The sequence below is a fragment of the Diorhabda sublineata genome, chromosome 10 (assembly GCF_026230105.1).
Source record: "Diorhabda sublineata isolate icDioSubl1.1 chromosome 10, icDioSubl1.1, whole genome shotgun sequence".
In the NCBI taxonomy this organism is placed as follows: Eukaryota; Metazoa; Arthropoda; class Insecta; order Coleoptera; family Chrysomelidae; genus Diorhabda; species Diorhabda sublineata.
The window spans coordinates 18,158,674-18,184,145 of record NC_079483.1 but is presented as its reverse complement, the minus strand read 5'-3'; the positions used below and the strand labels follow the sequence as shown (position 1 = coordinate 18,184,145).

Sequence of the window (25,472 nt, the reverse complement as noted above, 5' to 3'; positions counted from 1 at the left end):
GCATGCCTATCCTTCGTTTTTATTTTTTCAACCCTTCAAACATCGCACACTCTTTTCTCTATTCAACTTTGAAATATTACACTTGTTAAACTCTTTGATTACTGTCGGGGTATCTAAGAGTTTGACTGGATATTCCAAGTATTCAGGACAATCATCTAGACAAGGTAATCGACAGAGCCAAAGACATGAGATGAAGCAATGGATATCTAGGCTTAATAAAATGTGTAGAAGCCTTGATGACTAAGTTCCAAAGGTGACTTCGTGAAAATAATTGATGACAACCCTAAGCTACTTAGAGAATTTAACGGAAAAGTTAAAATTTGGTAAAAAAACACGAATGACAAAAACTAATATTTTTCTGTTAACTACCAATAAAATATACGACACATTTGATTCGAATAACTTTGAATATTGCTTATAGTAATTAATTTATTTATCATACTTCGTATTTTCCATATTTCGTAACGACTAATTAGTTTTCTTTTACGTTTATATGTAATCTATTAATTTGGGACAACCTGTACGTTGAATTTAACGTTTTGCGACTAAAGTGAGCGACTTTTCGATCCAATTATGGAGTGAATTAAAAAATTGTTTATCCCGTTTAATTTCCATTACCTATCTGGTAGTAAAATACGAATATCAAAATTACGATAACCTTCAGTTTGGTAAATATTGTCGTAGCAACATTTTCATTCCAAACAATTTGACAAAAATATTCTTAATCGGTTCGTTGGTGTCGATAATGGTAAGCCTTTTCCATTATTATACTATAGTATTATAATTATTATTCTCTATTTCCATTTTGTATTAGTTACATAACTGACATTGAAACCGAATATGAAATTTTGTTTGTTGACATGCCCGTGTAAGTAAAAACCGCTGCAACTTCATATCAAAAATTTTTAAAGTAATAAATTTACATTGATTAATATTGTGTAACGAACAATGAACGAATCAAATGGTTTTTGGACAACTTTCAACGGTCCAATTCACCAGGAGGCGACGGAATCTTCCCAACCTTCCCAAGAAGCCCATCCTTACCAATATGCATAAAAAACGGAATTCGGAATGCTTTCACGAATAAAAAGAAACGTAGTATGTGCTTCTTGGACATAGAAGGCGCCTTTGACAACACTCCACAGGAGTGTTTCTATTACCACAAGGAGAAATTACATCCCCAATTATGTAGAGCCTAGTAGTAGACGAATGTGGATCGACTGACTTTGTCATCTACGCAAGGACGAGCTTTGAGGAAAGAATCTGTGACATAGTTCAAAGAGGACTCAATTACAAGAAGATAATGTCGACAAATGCTCTGATGGTGTGCAGAAATTTCGCAGAGAGGAATTGGGATTGTGACATCGATTTACACGGCAACCGTAAAGCATTGGTTTTGGGTATAGAGCTTCGAGAACTCAATACTAAGCTGTAAGAGCAATTAGGAATAAAACACCATGCGATAAATAAACAGAAATGGCACCATATCATTCTGTTCAACAGGCAAGCAACCAAAGAGCTCTAAGCACCAATATAATAAAATCCAAACTGATTTGGATACGTCTGGAAAAGCTGAACCAGCTAAGCAATGGATTCCGGAACACCATGGAGTGTACGGGAAAAACAGTTGACATTCCTGGTAGGATGCGTTAGCCAATAAGCAACAGATAAATACTAGATGTAGTGGAGAAGACAGTTAATAAAAGAAAATACTAATGGAATCGATGGTGGGTGAAAAGCGGCTCATTTAATTGTCTTTCAGCTCATTTTTCTCCATTTTCCTGGCTCTTCATTCGCTTCTCTATCGATATTGAATCATCTCGCTAAATCAACCTAATTGTTCGACCAACATTTTTAGGCCAAGAGAGTAAAAAACGTACGGGAACAGGTAGTTTTTTTTTAAATATGTTCAGGGGCGTCCCCTGAATGTAAATCCAAGTGGGCGTCATGGGGGAGGGGCTTCCCTTCAGCTGTTATCTTGAAAAACACGTTTTATTAAATATTTCTTGAACCGCCCATCGTATTACAAAAATTGTAGTAATCTCAACCTACTTTTTTGGTGTTGTTACTTGGATTATTGTATAGTAAAACAAAATGGTAATATAGAAAATATATACTTGAAATAATGTTTTAACTGTCAAAAAATTGCTATTAAATTGTACCCGCAAATTTCCAACAGTCATCGTCTTGTATAGTTTCAAAATAAAACAAAAATTAATACTAGAAGAAGTGTTTGAGAAGAATATTTTACAATTTCTGCGTCCTGACAACAAGGCATGGTTCCTATGGAAGACCAAACGCTTTCTTTTGGTTTGCCCAAAATTTTACAGGTATAAATAGAGCCTCAAAAAACAGAGAGAGAGAGAGAGAAGAAAAAACAAAACAAAATATGCTGGTAATGATTCTTCACTTGTTGGAAGACAACAGACAATTCTATGAAGCCCTGTCAAATGATGATACTCATTAGAAGCTTCATTTTATGTGTTTTTGCGCCATAACTTACTCCTAGAATTTATATATTCTTAAGGGCACTAACCTAACCTAACATAACCTAACCTAACCTAACCTAACCTAACCTAATTTGATTTTGATTCTTACACATTCATTATAGAACAGAAGTGTTTGTAAAATTATTTATCACAATCGTTTCTGGCATGTAGACAGATCCACCATTAAACAAAATAAAAACATTTGTGTATATTTCAGACTTATCAATTATCTCCTGTATTATTTTTGTCATCAAAACCGCTTCTGTTAAGTAGCATATCATCGTGGTATTCGACCTTGTTTAAGATGAAATGGGAGGGAGTGAGTTTCTGTATCTCAATTTATGTTAGCAAACAACTTATCTTTGTTATTGTTGAATAAACATGTGTCTGTGATTGAAAATATTATCTAGTGGAACCAACTGAAAGTTTTATTTAAATCGTTAATTTGGTGGTGAGCTTTGTATTTATTCGTAAATTTCAAAATTATTTCTAGTGCCTAACTGGCCAGAAGTTATCTATGTTTATTTTTAGTTTTCATACATCAGTTGATGTCGTTTGATATACTTTCCAAAATAGTTTATCATATCATACGAGGTCTGGCTAATAAGTAACGAGACTATTCGCCTAAAGGGCGACCTAGACGCGTGGGGTAAATGACCGAATGGGTTCCAGAGGATCAGACTGTCAACTAGACTTACTATTTGTCAGTTTTGGCAACGCTACGAGAACTAGTTCGTAAAAAAAGAGTTGTGGATGAGCAACTCGTGGATTTTGCACCAGGACAACGCACCTGTCCATAACGCGTCACCTGTGAAGCAGTATTTGGCCAGTAAGCGCATTTCAGCGCTCGAACACCCGCCGTACTAATCAGATATGGCTCCGTGCGACTTCTTTTGAAATAGACCCGATTTCAATCGAAGAAAACTTTTAGCACTGCTTCGATCAATGGAAAAAACCTATGGAAAGGTGTGTGGCGAAAGTAGGGGAGTATATTGAAGGGGAGCATTCGAAATTATGATAATTTTTATAATAAAACCGTTTTTCGTAACTAGTCTCGTTATTTTATAGCCAGTCCTCGTACTCCGGTTTTGCTGTTCGTAGAGGATTGAGTAGATGATGTAAAAATAAAGCTGTGACATAAAAAAATCTCATACGATCACTAATTTCTGAGTTATAGGCCTTCAAAGTTTTTTCTCATGTGAGTTACATGATGATCGACAGTATGATTGCGTTTCAATATAAGTATTTTCAATAAAATAAATATAAATTCTATTTTGGCAACTTTAAAAGCTTATAACTCAATTTTTTATGTCACAGCATTATTTTCATGGCTTAAACACGTGCAAAAAATTGCATGCAAGTCTCTGTAAACAGTAAAAGTAAACAAATTCCTAACCTCAAATTTTTACTAAGTTTTTTTAAATAGTTCAAACTCAGCTGATTTGCATGCTTTTTTGTATTGCATTGCACGTTATATTGCATTATGTTGAACGGCATTTAAAAAAAGTTATCTGTAACTCATTTTCTTTTAAAAAGACTAATGGAAAACGATGAATTTCTAATAAAACCATTACTTAATCAGTAATGTTAGTTTCCATCAGAATATCTTCATATTTTCTATGCTTTTCTGCACGTTAAATTTCATTTGCATTGCAAATTTTGGGTTCAGATTCTTTGACGAAAAACACGTTTAAAATATACTGAATGAAAAATAAGGCATCACCCCATGGAATATGGTTTAATAAATTATTATTAAAAGTCATTGTTGCGTCTCGTTTATCGGATTCTAACGTATTCCAACCTCCAGTTAGATAATCGCACTAACAATAATGTTTATTGTGTTGCATAAGCTGCAGTTATATCCAAAAAAAAAACAAATGCCTGTCGTGCATTGTTAGGTTAATTAAATAAACAATTTTGGTTACAAAAATAGCGGATATTAGGAATCTAATTGGGATATTTTCTTCTATACACTTCGCGAGAAAAGTATGGAATCGCAATGGACTAAATTTTAAAAACAATTACACCTATTGAAGACGTTGACAATATACAAAAAAATAATCAGTCAACTGTGTCACAGGTAGTGGTGAGATATAGAGAAACCGGAGGATATGATAGAAGGAAAATGCAGGGTCGTCCATCCGCGACTACACCTGCAGGCAATAGATTTCTGAGACTGCAAGCTTTACCGAGAATACGTGTAACGTCAAAACAGCTTCAACAAGAATTAGCTCAGTAAGTAAGTAGATAAACCGTGAGAACTTCTTAAGTATGTAGGCTCACAACTTAAGGCAAGCGTCCATGGACTCATTAGGATTAAATATTAAACTGCACCAACTACAGAGGCATTTCCTTGCTAAACGGCATCTACAAAGAAATGGCCAGGATACTGTCTAGAAGGCTGGAGGTGTACGTCAGAGCGAGTGATTGGAGACTACCAATTCTTCATAACTGGCAAGCTTACGACAGCGTAATAAGACTAGTGGTCATGACCTTATGCAACGCCTATTCATCGGTAGAAGAGGTCTGAAGCAAGTGGATGCTCTTGTATTAAAAAGAATGTTTAGGAGGCTGCAGACCAATCCAGGAGGAACCTTACTCAACCGATTAAGACGGAAGATGGCCTACACAGATCATGTTGACTTGCTAAACAGAAGGGACTACACCTTCGTGAGTATTGACAACTTCGAATATCTTGAATCTATCATAACTGAAAACAACGAGGCTCCACTGGATATAGAGGAGAGAGTGAAAACTGGAAACAAGGCGTATTACAATGCCCAGAAGAAGCCGAACTCCTTCCTACTCAGCAGGCGCACAAAAAAGAGGATCTACCGTACAGTACTAAGACCGGTTGTCATTTTAGAGGCTTTTCTAATCACGGAAGGAATAAGAAGTGGCTGTAGCTCATTTTAATCTTAATTGAAAAGCATAATTGCCACTGGAATGTAACCAATCCAAAGCACAAACATAAGAAAACCCTAAAATCCTCTAATTAAAGAAAATGAAGATGGAAAACGACTTCTTAGAGTTTGAACTGCAAAACTCGAATGGTTATAACCAAAGAAGATGATTTGAACAACTTCATACACGTCCAATAAATCTCTGACACGAGTTTTTCCTGGCAAATTGATTTCCAGGAGAGGTGACATGAGTTGGCCTCCACGCAGACGTGATTTAACACCTATGGGTCTAATGTTTATCGTGAACGACATGGTTTACATTTGGACGATGTTACTTTTAAGAAATGAATTCCCAAGCAGCGTGGGAGATGTTCCTGAAAAGGCTAGGTTAACAAATGTGTGAGTTCTACAAGATTTGGAGATGTCACTCATGAAATTAATTGGACAAAGAAAGTTCAGGAGGTCATTTAAAAAGAATGGAATATTCAATATCAACCATGAGAGTAGGGGACGCAAAAATAAAAAGTAGGAGGACTTGTGGGATAAAGTAATTGCTCTATACTCAAGAAAAACTTGGAAAGAAACCAAAAAACCAGCAAAAAAGCATGGACTAAGCTTGTATATCCACACATTGTGGCGGATTTACCGATTTACCTCCAGGAGGCTATTTATCTTTTGCCGGCTCTACTGACCTCTGAAATTCGATGCTTTTGTTTGAGAACTATGGTTTTGTATAAGATTTTGATAATTTTCTCGGCAAAAAATTGTTAAAGAACATTATTTTAGGCGTATTTTACTACGTCTGTCAAAATTTTTGGCATAATTCCGCCGCCATAGGCAACAGCCTATTCAGCCTGCTGGTGAATCCACGTATTAAAAAAATTGTTGTCAAAAAATTGGTTTCTTAAATAATTAGTCTTTCCACGGCTTGTTTGGCAACGGAAAAATTTTGTGTTCAAATGCTCGGAACGAGCTCGGGGTAGTTTTAATAATCCGTCAGACGTAGAGTGGAAAATACGATTGTCATTTACGCTATACAGAAAAAGACATAATTTCTGGTTATGAATTAATTAAATAGAATTAGACACGGAGGACAATGTATCACAATGGAAAACATTTTTATGATTACGTTTTATGTTTTGTTATTAACCTTCATCTGTTATGAAAAAAAATTGATCTCATACCGGGGTTAGTTTAACAAACGCATTTATTACGAAAATGGTGTATTGTATTCCATTAAAATCAATGAGAATGATCGCAGCTATTGGGTGAGGAAATAATGAAAATATACGAGGTTGGTCCCAGAAGTGCCTGGCTCAACAAAGAAAATATGAATTGTCAAGCTTCTCAAACTGCCGACATCACGTCTTCATTGTTGCAAAATCTTTGACCACCCAGCTATTTTTTCAAGTCTGGGAACATAGAATAATTCCAGGGAGCTGAATCTGGCGAATAGATCGCACGAGATAGCAATTTAAACTTTAATTTATCAATTTTGGTTATTGCAACACACACACCACTTTCTTTTCAATCAAATATGGCAGTTTTTGCTTGATTTCTTCGCTCGAACGTTGCAGGATATCCGCCGTTGATAGTTTTCCTTTTTTCAAGATAGTGAATGAAAATTATCTTACGCGTATCCCAAAAAAATCGACGCCGTGACCTTGACTACGGATTAAGCCTTCTTTGGAGCCGGTTCTCCTTTTTCAGTACATTGTTTTGATTATTTTTTTTGGTACTGGTGTGAAGTAACGGTTATGAAACGGCTTCGTTTCTATTAAACATTGCCAAACACTCGATGGAAACATCTTCAGGAAGCTGGTTTTGTTCCGTTGTGAGCAAACGCGGCACCCATTTTGCACACAACTTCCTCATGTCCAAATTTTCAGTTAATATGCGATGTACTGGACTCTTTGAATCGCCTATTGTGTCTACTAGCTCGCGCACCTTCAGTTTTCTTCAATATTTCTTGAGTAGTAACCTCGTTTAATCAACCATTGCAAAGCTGGTTTTCGCATGTCGTACGGCCTCGTTTAAACTCTGCTATTTACTGTTAAAACCGAAGGAGTAGCCTTGCCCAGAGTACAATCTAGTTCAACGTTTATTTTGTTTGAATTAAGGCCTTTCCAAAAAAAAGTATTGTGACATAATGATGAATTTAGATTGGGTATAACCCGTCTCTGGCCTCAGATAGTAACGTAGAGTTTTTTATTCCGTCAAACACACAAAATTCGAATGTATAACTTAGAAATTATATTTAAATATAATTTCTGAAACGAGGGGTCATCATATCACATCATTATTTTAATGCCATCTACACACCACCGAATTTTTTGCAGGAAAACCCTGTATAAAAACCTAAAATTCTATAAATAATTTCCGCGTATTTCTAAGGACCAATTTTGTTATAATTTTTTCCCTGAAGCTCTAAACTGAATCGTTTCTCGTTTTTACTTGCCCGGTCGGTACAGATGTGTTGATGGTTGCATCAAACATTTATGAATCTTGTCGAAATTAATCAGGAAAATCAGATATTTTCATCGAATTATCGCGTTTTCTTCAGTCTTTAACAAGTGTGCAAGTATAAATTAAATACGATTGCTCAAACTCGAGACCAAAAAGTCACTTACCAATAAACGTACGTTACAAATTGGAAATTCGTTAAAGGAATTTAAACATTGATTCTAAACAACTTATTTCAATAATTTTTTGTCGTATTTGCCACATAAATTACACTTTACTGTAGAGAAAATTAGGTTTATTTAAAATTTTCAAGCGCTGGACGTGGGCTAGTTACTTAACCTAACCTAACCTAACTTTTCAATACGATTCTTCTTATTTCTAGCAGTTCTATGGTTTAATGGAAGTTTTCTCTATTTCAGGAAATGAACGCCTCCAACGTCAATGTCACTGTCAACGTCACCGGCTTGGAAGAAGAAACCTACAACGCCTTATCCGACATCACATTATTTTATAAAATATATTTGGAATTGTATACGATTCTTTCGATATTATGCATAATAGCAAATTCTTTATTAATGTTCGTCATATTAAAACACAGGAGATTGAGGAAAGAAAAAGAAAATATCATTTTACTTAATTGGTGTGTACTTAATACGTTTTTTATGGTGACGCAGCCGGCTACGTTCAGAATTGAAATGTACTGGACTGGGATTTGGAGGTACACGACGTTTTGCGTTTTGGAACAAACCGAATATACAGCTTTATTCGGCGATGTTATTTTGATAGAATTGTTATTTTTGTATTGGTTTTTGAAAATGTACTATCCCAGAGCGTCTAGGAAATTGTCGGCGCATCTTCACTTCGTGCTGATTATTGTATATGTCTTATTCGTTACATGCGTGGCCTTACATATAGGAACTTGCGTCAGAAGATCTCGTGGATATGCTGAAGTTATTTTGGTATTATCTTATAGTATTTTTTTACTGTTTATGATCGTTATGAATATAACTCATCTTGTGAAACGTAGGAAGTTAGTTCAGACTACCCCTGTATCGAACGTACCGTATATTCTGAGTAATATTTTCTTTTTAGCAGTTTTTCCTTTACTCGTTGTCGGTTTCGTGGGTTTATTCATCGAAGCACATTATTTTCTAATCATTAGTTTAGTAAATATTTCTTTATTTTTAAGTATAATGAATCCGATTTATTTTTTCGTCACATTGTATAAATTCGACAATAATTATAATACTTTCTTGGGTTACGTACTTAGATGTAAATGCAATCAATACGGAAATGATGAGATGCAAGAAGAACCTGTCGTTTATAACACTACTGTACAGATAAGTTGAATATTTTTTTTTCAAAAAAAACATTGTGATATCAAAAAAATGTAGTCATTTTATTAATTAAGTTAAACAATTATAAGTAACACTTTTTATTAATGTGTTTTATTCATACCGAAAATAAATAATAACCTATAATAAAATAATTAATAATACAGTGGATGTCAAAAAGTCGAACGAACTTTTGGTGAGGTAAGCTCCGTCAAATTTTGGTTAGGGGGGCTATTTTGAAAGGTTTTTAATATCAAGTTTGTGAAGTATACATTTGTGCAGATAATATTGATCGTTTGGGCAACATGCCTATTAGTCCGGGCTCTGTCAGTGATTCTCGTAGCCTTTTTTTGATCGCCAAATATTTTTTGATCCGGAGATTCGATTTTCGGGGGTTGCGAGGCTGGCCCCTGGTTAGTTTTTGTTAGTTTTATTCATACCGAAAATAAATAATAATTAATAATAAAATAATTAATAGTACAGTGGATGTCAAAAAGTCGAATGAACTTTTGGTGAGGTAAGCTCCGTCAAATTTTGGTTAGGGGGGCTATTTTGAAAGGTTTTTAATATCAAGTTTGTGAAGTATACATTTGTGCAGATAATATTGATCGTTTGGGCAACATGCCTGTTAGTCCGGGCTCTGTCAGTGATTCTCGTAGCCCTTTTTTGATCGCCAAATATTTTTTGATCCGGAGATTCAATTTTCGGGGGTTGCGAGGCCGGCCCCTGGTTAGTTTTTGTTAGTTTTATTCATACCGAAAATAAATAATAATTAATAATAAAATAATTAATAATACAGTGTATGTCAAAAAGTCGAATGAACTTTTGGTGAGGTAAGCTCCGTCAAATTTTGGTTAGGGGGGCTATTTTGAAAGGTTTTTAATATCAAGTTTGTGAAGTATACATTTGTGCAGATAATATTGATCGTTTGGGCAACATGCCTATTAGTCCGGGCTCTGTCAGTGATTCTCGTAGCCTTTTTTTGATCGCCAAATATTTTTTGATCCGGAGATTCGATTTTTGGGGGTTGCGAGGCCGGCCCCTGGTTAGTTTTTGTTAGTTTTATTCATACCGAAAATAAATAATAATTAATAATAAAATAATTAATAATATAGTGGATGTCAAAAAGTCGAATGAACTTTTGGTGAGGTAAGCTCCGTCAAATTTTGGTTAGGGGGGCTATTTTGAAAGGTTTTTAATATCAATTCTGTAAAGTATACATTTGTGCAGATAATATTGATCGTTTGGGCAACATGCCTGTTAGTCCGGACGCTGTCAACGATTCTCGTAGTCCTTTTTTGGTCGCCAAATATTTTTTGATCCGGAGATTCGATTTTCGGGGGTTGCGAGGCTGGCCCCTGGTTAGTTTTTGTTAGTTTTATTCATACCGAAAATAAATAATAATTAATAATACAGTGGATGTCAAAAAGTCGAATGAACTTTTGGTGAGGTAAGCTCCGTCAAATTTTGAGGAGGGGGGCTATTTTGAAAGGTTTTTAATATCAATTTTGTAAAGTATACATTTGTGCAGATAATATTGATCGTTTGGGCAACATACCTATTAGTCCGGACGCTGTCAACGATTCTCGTAGTCCTTTTTTGGTCGCCAAATATTTTTTGAACCGGAGATTCGATTTTTGGGGGTTGCGAGGCTGGCCCCCGGTCAGTTTTTGTTATTAAAAATTTAATTGCTTAAACGGCCAATATTTATTATCTACAATAGTTACGGGGTTTTGATTAGAACAGTTTCATTGCAAATCTTCTAACGAATATTTCCGTTTTTAAATTTTGAAAAAACTTTCATTAGAACCAAAGTTATAGGCAAAGATGTGTAAAAAAAATTAAAAAATTCGCTGATTTCTTTTACAATCGGTCGTATTTTGGCCTGGACAAATATAATTGGGACTTTTGAGAATCTATTTCAAAGAAAATACTTTTTTCTTTCAAAACGAGCACTCGTACGTACATGTTAAAGCATTTGGAACAGTTTTATAGTACTTGGAAGACAAAAATTTTAATAGGAAAACGACTTTTTTATTTGTTTATAGGCCATTCGTGCAAAGAAGACTAAATATTTTCGAAAAAAAAACAGCCTATTTTATTCCGCATAGTACTAGATAAGTTTTAAGCTTTCAGTTGAAATTCCATGACAATTGGTTAATAAACTACAGCCGATTTTCGGAGCACGGCCGATTGCCGTAGACGTGAGCCTACGAAGTTATTAAGTAAACTCAAATAACAGATTTTCTATATAACAAACAGTTTTTTCATGTACTTCATGTGTATTTTATCTCTTCATATTACAGTAAATTATATAATTATGTTTGTGTACAGTATTTGAGTACATATGCGACAAAATCCTCACACCACAAATTCCAATCAAAACCAAACAGCAACTTGCAATACATAAAAGATAAAAACCAAAAATTTTTTTTGGATCCTCTCACATAAAAGGAAACGAAGATACAGTTAATATAATTTATTTCTTTACTGTCTATTGACTTTATAAGAATTTTATGATGAGGTAAACATTTGTTGAGAGAAAAGAAAATCCTTGTATCAGCTTCCTTTATATTACTGTAAATAAAAAAAATTGTAGTTGAAAGCTTATTGCCATTAATGAGAATCGAGTCTGTATGCAATAAAACTGGTGTGCGCAATATTTTCGGCCGTTTTTAGGCACGCATATCATATTTTTAAAATTTACATAAAAATAAGCAAATTGAAAAAAAAGTTTTCCGGAATGATGGGGAAATTTTGTCCCTTTAAATAAAGAAAATCAGGCCCTTCCGACTGAAAAACACTGCTAAGCCGATTTTGTTTCATTAATTCACAAAATTTCCTATCGAATATCGTTTGCATATATAAGGGGCCCGGTATGAGAAAAATGTGAGGAGTAAAATCTATCGATGAATGACCTCGTTACGTTTTTGGTGCGCATCCTATGATGCGCAACTTTCTAATTTGTCAGTGTCAACATACTTATATTCCTGTCATATTATTATCATTGTGTTCCGCTAAAGTGAACTGAAAGTATTTTCAAATAACTATGGCAGAAAGAGGTGTAGATGATATTGCCGGAACATCTAACAAGCACGTGGTTGCAAGGTACGTTTTAATTCATGTATTATATGTATGAGCATGTGCAATTTGTATTTATTAAATATTTTAATAATTATCGATGTAGTTCATATAAATATATATTTGAAAACAACACATAAAATTAGATAATCAACTCGATATGAATTATCGAGATTATTGACTATTGTAAAAAGTTTAATGTAAAATATTTCGTCGATTAGTTATAATAAATGTATAAGAAATGAATAAATTGAATAAATATATATTTATATATGTATATTATTTTCATTAATTAACAAATTTACACTTTTATACAGTATCAATCTTTTTTAAGTTAAATAAACTCTTTTTGCGTCTGGTTAGACTATCAAACTTAAGGAGTAAACTCCAGTCGTGCGTCGGAGCTGACACACACAATTTTTTTTTTAATAATCATTTTTTTTTTCATACTTTCGGCCAAATAAATCGACGCTTACCGAGTGCATTTTGTTCCTCTGTCTATTTATATAAAAATTTTGCAATTCCACGGTTACTGATCTTTTGAGATTGCCGGCTCCTGGACTATATAAAATTCTCGTGTCGCGGTGTTTGAAATTGAACTCCTCCGAAACGGCATGACCGATTCTCATGAAATTTTCTATGCATATAGGGTTGGTCCAAGAATCTATTTTTCATTCCCCTAAATGTTAAGGGTAGTCCACCCCTAGTTTTTTTATTTTTATATTATAAATCTTAATTTTGGTAATTATACACTTTCACGGTCACTTGGTTTTTTGGCTCTAGAAAATCGAAAAATGGATGGATTTTAATGATCTTGGTCTCAAAATGTTCCATTTTACGGCGGATTGTATAGAATATAGTACGAAACTATTCACGAAAATTGATGGTTTTTCATCGATCTCATTTTAAGCTATAAAAACTGAAAAAATCATTCTTTTTGGATTTTTTTTAAATTGTTTATTAATTTATGTAGAATACAAAAAAAAATATAAGAACTTTATCTGATAATGAGATAATTTTTTGTGAAGGATTTTTTGCAAAACCGTTTTTTTTACGATTTAAAACAGTAAAACTATGAGAAATTTTCATTCCAGCTATTTTTACTAATTTTTTTTATAAATCCGCCGTAAAATGGAACATTTTGATACCAAGATCATTAAAATCCATCCATTTTTCGATTTTCTAGAGCCAAAAAACCAGGTGATCGTGAAATTGTATAATTACCTTAATTTTTTTGGGAAGATTTTTATTCTCTTTGTCATGACTTTCCGTCTGTCTGAATTTTTCTCCCCTATACGATCATTTCCATTGCAATGTAGTATAATAGTCATAATACGATAAATTCTTATTAATAATTTCAATTTCCTTCTTGTATCGATCGTAGCAGTGACTGTTAAAAGTTCCTGTGAATCTCTCTCGTTAATTTTACTCTCATCGTAAATTAATAATGAATTTCAAGTGCAATAATTGTTTATTGACAATTAATTAATAACCGAAAAGACAGTTTTTCCTCTCAAGTGAATAAACAAGTGTTGTGAGCTCCCGCTAACAACGGCCATTATCGTACCTGTACATATTGTACTTAACATTTTTTGAAAATAGTTTTAAATCAAAACAGAAACGTGTAGGTGTTTAATTAATACACGTGTTCTATTATTGTGAAAGGTAAGTCAAATAATAAGCAAACTAATACAATATTAAGGCACTATTTCTCACAAATAAGTATTTTAGGTTCATTTATATACATTCAGCAATGTCAGTAATACTTAAAGGGATCAAAAGACGTAGAGGAATTGACCAATAAGTTCTTTGAGCAGTTACATCAGATTTATTTCTTTCTAGTAATAGTAACCTAGTAATAAATAAAGATAAATTGTACTTTAGTTTGATTCTATGTATTTTTTTTTCTTACATGTATTTTAATTGTAAAAAAAGTGGTACTAACGAAATTTTAGTTAAAAACCGACTGGGACAACTTGTATTTCAGTCTGATTCATAACGCCTTACAATCGCCATCATATCTTGATCAATTTAATTAAATAATATCCTAAATGGCTCTAATCTTTTCTGGTTATTCATGTAATGCATCTCTATTTCCAGTCATACGTAATTTGCGCTTTAATATAATGTTGGCCTGTTAAGTGTTTGTTAACAGTTAGTGTTTTAAATTTGGGAGCTTTTACTTAAAAAAGGTAATTATCGTTTAATATTTTTGAAGAAAAACTAACTTTTTGATTGATATGTAGTAAAGCCGAGTCTACACGTATCAAGGAGCTAAAGCAAGTTATTAAAGCCAGAAACTAAAATTTAAGTCCGGTTTTTTAACGAGCGTCTACATTTTGATAAGTATTCCGGTTTAGTTGTTATTTATTATTAATATATAACAATAAATGAATAAAAACACACTACCAAATCAAATAAAAATAATCCCCTCAAAATGTACTAATGAACTAGACTAAACCAACTGGTTTAGTCGGTGTTTTATTTGCCGGAAAGCAGTGGTGGGAGAAACTACATACTCAAGTAAATTAGGTACTTGCGCAAGCTGTTTTCACCATAGAAGTAACTAAATTTAGCTACTTGACACGTGTAAACTCGGCTTAACAGCTATCTTTCAATGCGGACACCACATCAAACTCTTTATTTTCAAATTACTAGAAGTATAAATAAACTACATAAAAAGTTGGTTACTGGGGGCAGTAAAATTGGTATTTTTTTAAAATTGGAGGAACCTTTAGCTACTTGACACGTGTAAACTCGGCTTAACAGCTATCTTTCAATGCGGACACCACATCAAACTCTTTCTTTTCAAATTACTAGAAGTATAAATAAACTACATAAAAAGTTGGTTACTGGGGGCAGTAAAATTGGTATTTTTTTTAAAATTGGAGGAACCTTTAGCTACTTGACACGTGTAAACTCGGCTTAACAGCTATCTTTCAATGCGGACACCACATCAAACTCTTTCTTTTCAAATTACTAGAAGTATAAATAAACTACATAAAAAGTTGGTTACTGGGGGCAGTAAAATTGGTATTTTTTTAAAAATTGGATGAACCTTTAGCTACTTGACACGTGTAAACTCGGCTTAACAGCTATCTTTCAATGCGGACACCACATCAAACTCTTTATTTTCAAATTACTAGAAGTATAAATAAACTACATAAAAAGTTGGTTACTGGGGGCAGTAAAATTGGTATTTTTTTAAAAATTGGATGAACCTTTAGCTACTTGACACGTGTAAACTCGGCTTAACAGCTATCTTTCAATGCGGACACCACATCAAACTCTTTATTTTCAAATTACTAGAAGTATAAATAAACTACATAAAAAGTTGGTTACTGGGGGCAGTAAAATTGGTATTTTTTTTAAAATTGGAGGAACCTTTAGCTACTTGACACGTGTAAATTCGGCTTAACAGCTATCTTTCAATGCGGACACCACATCAAACTCTTTATTTTCAAATTACCAGAAGTATAAATAAACTATTTAAAAAGTTGGTTACTGGGGGCAATAAAATTTGTATTTCGTCGCTTATCAGCAACAAAAAACTCGATTGGTGGAAATCAGCCGCAGTTGTATATAGATACATCGGTAACAACAACTTAGAACGAGAAAAAAATTGTAACATGTGGTTACAATATTAAAAGTACAACTACGAGAAAAAGTACTACTTATAATACAAAAGTTAAAGAAACTATTTCAATATCTGTAGTAGTACTTATAATTATCATGTTGACAAAAATTTTCTGTTCATTGGTAGCTGTAAATAATATACTATTACCAAACGGGAGAAAAAATAGTTCAATCCATATTAAATTTCATCATGGAACGACCGGTTTTGATTTTATTAGTAATTATTTTCAAATACGCTGTATTCTAGCAATTTAACTAGGAAATTACTATGACTGGGGCCCAGTCGCACACTTTCTGATGGCGCCGGTCATAATTGGCTCTATCTAATGTATATTTCTGAGAATATTGGGAAGGATTCATTCCTCTCCGATATTTAACCCATCGAAGTATTATAACCTAAACAAATATTTGTTACAGGTACGAATCCAATTCGAAAGCAGAATATGGATTGGGATTTCAACACTACCAACGAGACCTTCGACACAGAAGTCATTCACTTCGTTCAATATCCTCTATCGACTCGAATTTTAGGAGGTTTTGTGTCTCTATTCTCCACCACGTCAAACTTAATAATAATTTTGACGATATGCAAATTTCCCAAGCTGCATTCGAGGATTTATTGGTACATAGTGAATTGGTGTATCTGCAATGTTTTCATCACCGCTTCTATGCCTTATATATACAATATATTCGATTTTGAGACATTAGCAATTGATAAAAGACTGTTTTGTATATGGCAGGAAAACAGTTTTAATTTTTTAACCGGAAATCAGTTTTTTGTAGTTGTTATAATATTAGATTGGTATATTAACACTTTCGCTAATCAAAGATCGTGTTCGTTACGATGTAGAAACAATTATAAAACTATAATTTTAGCTGTTTGGATATTTTTAATGATTCTTATATTGATCACGACTTTTTTGTGTATATTCGACAACAGTTCCCCCTTGTCCGTTTTGTGTTACGGATTCAGTTATTTGGGAATATTTTTTCTTTTCTGTATAATTTCTTTGTTGAGATGCTTCAAATTGAAGAGATCTAGTATAGTTGTTGAGAAATCTAAATTGGAATTTAGATTAGCTTTTTCTTACTTCATATCCTGGTTATTCACAACTTTATATTTGTTTAATATTAAAGTTTTTCATAAATATTTTTCTCCTACAACGAATTATATGATTCTGGAATTAACCACGCTATTGGGATTAAGTCACGCCATAGTTTTGTTAATTATTTTGTATGTATTAGATAGAAGTTTTAGAATTTGCGTTAGGACGATGTTTAATTTGCCCATTGGCGATTCCGACATTGAGTTTAAAGTGAAACAAGATCTTTTAGATATTTTATAGACCTGTGTATAAACTCGTAGCCATAAATAACGCACCACCCTTTATTTCAACATCAAAACCTAAAATGTTAATCCTTAGGATTTTAATCAAAATATCGTATCAGCAAATAAATGTTTTTGTGGTTTTTTCAAATTTTAATTTTATACATATTTTTATGTTTCTTTCATTCTATTGTTGTACCAACTTGGGACAGAAGTAATTTAAGTCAATCGAGGTGTGTTAAAGTCGAGATTAGTTAAACAAAAAATGAATAGATTTGGGCAGTTAAATTAAAGCAAAGCTGAAAGAATAGTCGAGTTAGTTGGCGTACACCACACAACCATTGGCAGATTGATGAAAAGATTTCGAGGGAACGGTTCACATTCTAGGAGGCCAGGACAAGGACGTCCTGCAATTTTATTTCCTCGAGATGACCGTTTTTTGCAATTAAATACCTTCAGGATGCTGGTCTACACAGCAGAAGATTTCTCCAGACACCTTAGCTAACCAGGCAGCATCGTGCTGCTAGACTAAGATTTACAAGGCAACATTTAGATTGGAATTTAGAAAATTGGTGTCCAGATGTCCAGATGGACGTAATTAAATTCGAAGACGGCGAGGTATCATTCCCAGGGAGCAGTTCCAAGGAGGGTCTATCATGTTTTCGAGAGGAATTTGTTTTGATGCCCGCACAGAATTGGTGTCTATTACAAGACCCGCCCTTAATTGACACTCTTGAAAATTACGTCGTTCCTTTTGGGCCATATTGTTTTGTTACAATGCTTCCATTATTATTTTTTTACTCATTAAAAAACACTCAAAATTACTACAAAAGAAGTTAAACAATAGCAGTATTAATTTAAATTTATTAAACAAAAAAATATTTTCAGAAATCGGGATGGTGCGTTATTTTTGACCACGAGTGTGTTAATTTTGTACTTTACTACAATTCGTGGATATATATTGGAAACCGTAGTACAACTTTTGATTGCTTGATGATTATAATTTTCTTCACTTACAAATTCAGACGTCTAATTGCACGTTCACAGTATGAAGTCGAGAATCCTCATGGGAAAAACAAAATCTTTTAGCCGCAAACCTCGACGCTTATTCTTCATTGCCCCCAATTTTTTAGAGGACTTGTAGTGAACGAAAAAATGCATTTTCTAATCCAAAAAACAATACACAAGATGTCAAGTTTTGCTCAGCATTAATTTTGGCTGAGGACCATTCTATTAAATGCCGTTTAGTTCAGTAAGATACCCAGGATTCAACTTCCGTGTCTCTCCGAAAAAGAAAATCCTTTCCCGTCTTTTCTCAGCCAAAAATTGAAGTGTATCGGCCGTTTGTTGTTTTGGGAAGCCAAAGTTTTAGAAATTTCCGTTTTTCAGTAACAATTCTATAAATCAGTGAATGCGGGAATTCCATATTATTAACATTAGTTGTAAACTTACGGTTTTGCTTAGGCTTCTCTTCAATTACGTCAACCAAATCATCATTTTGTCCGTAAAGCTCGCAGCGCCGCAACGGCGGTATTTTTAATCAAGAACTTATTATGGACATACCTCGTATTAGGCAGTCAAATAACTGAACCACCTGTATATGACTAGAAGAAACCCTTTTTTTCCTAAAATAACATTCTAAGGTACTAAAATTGTTCATTAAAAACTTAATAACACCAAAGATCTTAACATTATTCAAAAGTGACGGTTTGGATGGCAATATTTTCATAAAGGATGATTAGCAAAATATTTTATTTTGCTACCGGATTTTCTACCACAACAACAAAACAGCAGAACCCCTTTGATTTTAAATATGTGTTGATTTTTTTGCAACGGATACATCATGATGGTGTAACCTGTCATATGTTCAACGATAGGCCTCACCGTAGCCCAGACTTATCTCCATTTGACTCCATTGTTATGGATTTTCCGGAAAATTGAATCTACGTGATTGATACTTCAATTAAAAAACATTCTTCAAGAAATTTGAGTTGAGGAATAACAACGGCAAGATGGATGATAGTTTTAAGAAATAAACGTTTAATTATTTCATACGTGTGAAGAGTTCTAGTTAAATATGTAATTTACAAATTTTTTTGTACGGTTTTTAAGAAAAACGAACTTTTAAAGCAAAAATTATAGATAAAAATACTATTTCTTGTACAAATTTAAACGAAATATAGTTAATTACATCACATATTTGTCTTCTTTCTTATTAAAATGTTCGACACAATATTTCAAAATAACTAAGTAATCTTCCAACAAAACTTAGGTCATACAACAACTTGTTGAGTTTGTATGTGCAAATATCATACGTCAATCATATGTCAATCATATGTCAATCATATGTCAATCATATGTCAATCATATGTCAATCATATGTCAATCATATGTCAATCATATGTCAATCATATGTCAATCATATGTCAATCATATGTCAATCATATTTCAATCATATGTCAATCATATGTCAATCATGAGTAGACAGTTATACCAGTACTCTTAATGTATATATACGTAATTTTATGATAGAGAAGTAAGTTTTTGATTTTTTATAAAAACAGTTTCTCTCGTTGTTTGGAAGAATTCTATGAAATTTGTAATAGCTGTGATTAAGATTTGTTGTTTGTGTGAAATAAAATTAGAAAGCTCTTTTGATTCATTTTGCATTTCAACGTAATTCAATCAATAAAATAAGATGGTAAATATGAACATAACCTCATTTTCCGTACTACTTTCATAGTATGGAAAGTTCAAACACTGAATGAATGAATTTTTTATAGTGTAACAATTATAGTTAACATGTGAGAAACAGAAACAAAAACAAACCTTTGAATAGAGGACAAACTTGAAGAAATAATCATTATTTCGGTAGGAATTTTTTGTGTACGTCTCAATTTCATATTATCAACGCCTTCGTTATATTCGACTGAATCTTGCGAACCGAAATCAAAAGAAAAATAAAAAGAATCGGTCTATTATTCGAACCTTTCAACTCTCATTTTTTCTCAACTTTATCAGAGCTTAGTGAAGAGTGAAGAAGTCGATGAGAAAAATCAACGACGGCGTTTTTATTAGAAATTATTTTCTTCGGGGACGTGTTTCAGTATATACTAAATCGATTATTGAATTTTGTCAAACCCGTAAGTCTTAAATATCATCACATATATCTTTATAATGTTATATGAATTTATTTTTAGTATACGGGGTCTGGTTATTAAATAACGAGACTGCGCGTCTAGAGGGCGCCCTCTTGTGCCAAACACCCAAATTTCTCGATAAATTGAAAAAAACTACGACTGGGTGCCATAAATTGTTGCAAGAGGCATACGGGGACAATTCTCTATCTCGTGCGCGTGTTTTTGAGTGGTGTAAGCGCTTTAGTGATGGCCGAGAGAGAAAATCAAAATTCAAAGCAACGACTGATTATATTCCAGAAGGTCAGACTGTTAACCAGACTTACTATTCGTCAGTTTTGGCAACACTGCAAGAACGAGTTCGTAAAAAAGGTTCGATTTTGCACCAGGAGAACGCATCTGCCCATATCGCGCACTCCAGTGCTCGAACACCCGCCGTACTCACCAGATTTGGCACTCTCCGATTTTTTTGCTTCCGAAGATAAAATCTGCTTTGAAAGGGACCCGATTTAAGTCGATGGAAGCGGTAAAGGCTTTCACCAAAGAAGACTTCCAGCACTGCTTCATTTATATTCAACTTTTCCTGATGATTCCCGAAAGCTTCAATTTATAGTTAAATGAAAAGTTCCTTTTTTCAAAAGTTGTTACAGCCCCCCAATATACTAGTTCTTGTTCTAACTAGTCTGTAAAGACTATCCGTCTTGGTATGTTTATTAAATTATTTAGAAATTTATTATTTCGAAAATATAAACTGCAGTTCTTCAAAAGAGGAAACAACTACTTTCCTGGCTAATGCCTGGACGAATATTGAATCCTGAAGAGCATGATGTCGAGCATACTTTTGTCGAGATCAACATTTCCAATGGATGACATCGACAAAAAAGAAAAACCTGACTGATTGTTTAAAGCTTTGTTATAACTATTAACTTCGATTGTTTTTTTTTCAACCTCCGATCGCTCCGTGCAGACCCTACGCGGACAGAAGAAAGCGAGCATGCGCTGTAGGCGACTTCAAAGCTCTTGCATGAACGATTAAAACTGCAGCGACATGAAAGGGTGGTTATTAGGCATCGGACCACGTCGTAGTGCCCTTTAAACCCGAATTTACATATACAGTAGGTATTATTTCCAATTAGTTAGTTAATCTATAGTTTCGCATTCGTATAATTACAATAAATTTTAATATATTGGACGTACCTCGTATAACACCCATAATTTATTTAATATCATAATCCACTACGGTAGATTTTACGTACTTAATGGTTCGTAATTGGAGTCTGCTAGGGAATATTCAACTACTTGAGCCAAATAGCAGCAGTTCCGATTAGAGACTGAGTTGGAGAACGCGAGGTTGTTACGCCGTTCTGATGAGACTCAAAAAACATCAACATAGTTATTTTAATAACGGCGCACCGCTAGAAACGACAAAATTCTTGATTTTCTTTTCAATTTCGTCGTATCTTTTACTCATTTTATGATTGGATCCTCAGGTTCCATTGTTAACTCAGTAAAGCGTCACTTTTACCTTGAATAACTATAAATGATTATATCCTCCAGCTTTTAAAATAATTAAATCGGATCCACTACTTTCCTGATTAAAATCTTTTCTAGCATGCTCGTTATGATATTCCATTCAATAGGAACTTTTTACATCAGATTTGCCGATGCGATAAATTTTATTACATCTTCATTCTTTCCCTGCATTCTTTCACATTCCAACGACGCGTAATTTCAAGAACTTATTGTGAGCTGCACATTTTTTATTTGAACGTTAACATTCTCGGTATTACAAATTTGGAATTTGAAAATTTCGCTCGAATAGTAGGTTTGGGGGGACGTTCTTTATCATTCTTCATGTATAACCCATAGTTTTTCAGGAATTTTGAAAAAATTGGGAAATTTTTAAAAATTTCGAAAATGATTTTTGGAGTTTAAGCATATTTTTTTTGAAAATTGTGCACTCTAAATCGTTCAAACTTTCTAAAATTGAGATTTTTTTTTACAAAAAGTATTTAAATCGATATAACTTTCTTGGTTTTTATCCTAAAGAGTTCTACTAGCCCTCATTCTAAAGCTTTTTAAAAGTACTTTAAGAAAATTCATATGCATTTTTCTCGGAAAGTTGACCGTTTTTCCGTTACTCGACGTTGAATTTTAGGAAATTTTCGTTTGATAAAAATATTCAACCTTCAATAAATCCTAACTCGGTTTATATTATGCATAAAGAAAATTGAAAACAAACAAACTATTTGTTTTGTTATAAGCTTTATTTTTGTTTATTACACTTTTTTTGATAAAATCAAAAGTATTTGAGTTATTCATGAAAAATCGATTAAAACGTGGTTTTTTTCAAGAAAAATTCCAAACGCGCATAACTAAAAAACTATTGGTTTTTAAAAAAAAATACTAAGATCATTTCTTACGTAAAATTTATTCTTCTATCAATTTCTGTGATTATTTTCAACAAAAAAATTTCACCCCATAGTTGGGGTGTAACTCGCCCCAAGGGCAAAATCACACATCGGCGTATGGTAGATTTTTCTTTTTGAGGTATTCCCCAAATGGTGTTAAAATTTTATTAAAATCGATGCTGGTGTATGGGAATCAGAGGTAAAAACCTTGGTAGCCGGGACTAATAAATAAGGATTATCAAAGTGCCATGGAAAAACTATTTTCCACAATCTCAATGGAGATACAATTAATATAATTTCCGGTATTAGTTTGGAGTGACATAGTATGCCACCGATTTTACGTGGAATGATTGGAATTTCACTTACTTTGTGTAGTCGAATAACCGTAAGCGACTGTTTACTTAAATTACAAATTCCACGCCATCTGCAAAGAAACATAAAATATTAGAAGGGCATATAAAAAGACACTAAGATCGTGGTGTTTCGAGTTTGAGACACATACTCGAAATAAAGTTTTTAAATATGCCTAATGGTTCATATGAAACAATTAAATGAAAAAGTATCTAGATGAACACAATGTTTTATTTGAAATATGACTCGCTGTATGATATAAAATAGACCGTCTCGTTCCTCTCAGTTTCCTTTACGTCGATTTTATAACCGACTCCAACGATAAAGTTTCCATTTCCTTCCACAACTTTTCTCTCGATTCGAGGATAACGTCTCCGCTTTTAAGGACCGCATCTAGGATATGAGTTGAAATGTCTGTGAGGACTAATTAGAATAATACCTAGATCATTATTGTCTGGAAAAGACTAGCTCGTTAATGTTAAACCTACATAAAGAGAATGGATGCATTTTTGTAAAAAGGGCACTCTAAATTTACAGGATAACCAGGTTGATGTTCTTGTAGTGGCACTTTTGAGGGAAGTGGTTGTGTAGGAACTAGGTCATGGTAGATAATTCACCAAATGGATGTAGAATGTTAGTTGTAACAACAGCAATATTATGAGAAGGTGTGAAACTTTCATAAATATACAGGGTGTCTCGTATAAAAACAGTTGCGTATAGGGGAGACCCCGCTCGCCGAACCTCAATAAATATGTTCACTTTCTTTGCGGGGCGTTGAATAAAATCTATTTTTTCCTCTCCAGATAAACGCTATATAATAAAAAATCATCATCACCATGTGAATAAATTGCAAATGGTCCTATTTGATGTATAAATCTATACCCAGAAAGTTCCAACCCCTCAGAATAGATAGTATACTGCGAGGATCATTTTTTTTTCAACCTCCGATCGCTCCGTGCAGACGCGCAACTCTCGCACTACACACTCCGCCATTGTTGACATTCAGGCGTCAGTCGGCGTTGTGTCACAGCCACGTAAACATTATTGATGCCAAGTGTGAGTTGTGAAGTGTGATTCGTTTTCTACAGGCTGAAGATCGTAGTGCTGAAGAAATCCATCGAAGAATGAGTCGTGTGTATGGGGAAAACTTCATGATTGATGGTGTTGTGCGTATGGCCGTAATAACGTGCATGATGAAGGGGTCCAAGGACGCGAATCTGTCGTTTCAGATGACCTGGTTCAACGAGTTGACAAAATGGTTCGTCTCCGGAATTTCCAGAAGTTTCAAGGTCTATTCGTTGGCGGCAATTTTCTTTGAAAAGGGTATTGAAAAGCTTGTCCATAGATATGACAAAATGTCTCAATGTCTTCTGTGATTATGTCGAAAAGTAACCTTAATTGTACCAATCTTTTGGTATTAAAATTATTGTTTTATATGAACTTGTCTTTTATTTATAGCCTATCGGAGGTTGATAAAAAAACGGCCCTCGTAAATTTGGTATTTTTAAGCAAAGAAATGAATTTTTTTCTAAATTTTGTTCCATACTTTGAGGCCCTATAACCTCTAAGGAATACAACTTGGTATACGAAGAAAACAGTCATTTTTTCTTGGACACTTAACTAACAATATTCTCAACTTTACAAGAAGAGGGAAGAAGCATAAAAAAGAAACACTCTTTGGTTACTTATCTGATGTTCCTTTTCAATCACTTCTTTACACACAGGGTGGTATCGAACATAATTTTTTTGAGGTTAGATTCATCAATCAAAAGGGAACTTGAGTCAAGTTTACATCAAAATTCTATACGATGTAGAAATATTTTGATTTTGAAATATGAATGAAATAATAACTGGGGATAGAATTAAATATCTCCATTCAGCAACTTGCTTTTTAAAAACAATTTATTTAGCAAATTGACGATTTAATAATTTAAAGTTACAAGTGATTACACTAATCTGACTGGCGTACTAGACAAAATTGAAGACAATACCTTAATGGGGTTGAAGTTGACTTTATAAAGGAGACAGAAATAATAAACACAGACAATTTATAGTAACGATAACTTAATGAGGTTAGAATTCATAATAATAAATAAGTAATTGAAAACCCGTTGTAAAAAGGGTTGTTTTTGTTTACTTAACTATAGTATAAAATAATGATGAAGTTGATAAAACAAAAAATCACACAAAGAAGATTAAAATAGTGACTAACATAACGAATATTCTTTTTTCTAGGGAATCCATTAAAATTCTAAACGGTTGGGGACTAACTATGTGATATAGTTGTTCCTTTTTATCCATTTATTCCATTTTTTATACCGAGTGTTTCGAAAAATGTGA

The 25,472-nt window shown here is 33.5% G+C and overlaps 3 protein-coding genes across 9 annotated transcripts in view; 2 read left to right on the top strand and 1 right to left on the bottom strand.

Annotated features, from left to right (window-relative positions):
- LOC130449574 (somatostatin receptor type 2-like) overlaps positions 1-25,472 on the bottom strand; it is a 231,419-nt gene that overhangs the window by 74,379 nt on the left and 131,568 nt on the right. For 3 of the 4 annotated variants that reach the window (XM_056787500.1, XM_056787497.1, XM_056787496.1), the window contains exon 2: positions 23,148-23,205. The exons of the other annotated variant lie outside the window; for it this stretch is intronic. The gene's annotated coding sequence lies outside the window, so the exon portion shown is untranslated. The remainder of the gene's footprint in view (positions 1-23,147; positions 23,206-25,472) is intronic. 4 annotated transcript variants of the gene reach the window in all.
- Positions 669-9,293, top strand: LOC130449577 (uncharacterized). Of its 3 annotated transcripts, none has more exons than XM_056787504.1 (2): positions 669-748; positions 8,275-9,293. In XM_056787504.1, the coding sequence occupies exons 1-2, from the start codon at positions 746-748 to the stop codon at positions 9,202-9,204; spliced, it is 933 nt and encodes a 310-aa protein (XP_056643482.1). In that variant the 5' UTR covers positions 669-745; the 3' UTR covers positions 9,205-9,293. The 3 variants fall into 3 exon arrangements, with proteins under 3 accessions (XP_056643482.1, XP_056643483.1, XP_056643484.1); XM_056787505.1 differs by lacking the exon at positions 669-748 and adding an exon at positions 2,866-2,940 and having other exon boundaries at positions 8,275-9,239; XM_056787506.1 differs by lacking the exon at positions 669-748 and adding an exon at positions 4,657-4,728 and having other exon boundaries at positions 8,275-9,239.
- Positions 14,363-19,895, top strand: LOC130449579 (chemokine XC receptor 1-like). Of its 2 annotated transcripts, XR_008910466.1 has the most exons (3): positions 14,363-14,462; positions 16,324-19,331; positions 19,506-19,895. XR_008910466.1 is itself a non-coding variant. In XM_056787507.1 (2 exons), the coding sequence occupies exon 2, from the start codon at positions 16,350-16,352 to the stop codon at positions 17,250-17,252; it is 903 nt and encodes a 300-aa protein (XP_056643485.1). In that variant the 5' UTR covers positions 14,387-14,462; positions 16,324-16,349; the 3' UTR covers positions 17,253-17,551. The 2 variants fall into 2 exon arrangements, 1 of the variants encoding a protein (XP_056643485.1); XM_056787507.1 differs by lacking the exon at positions 19,506-19,895 and having other exon boundaries at positions 14,387-14,462; positions 16,324-17,551.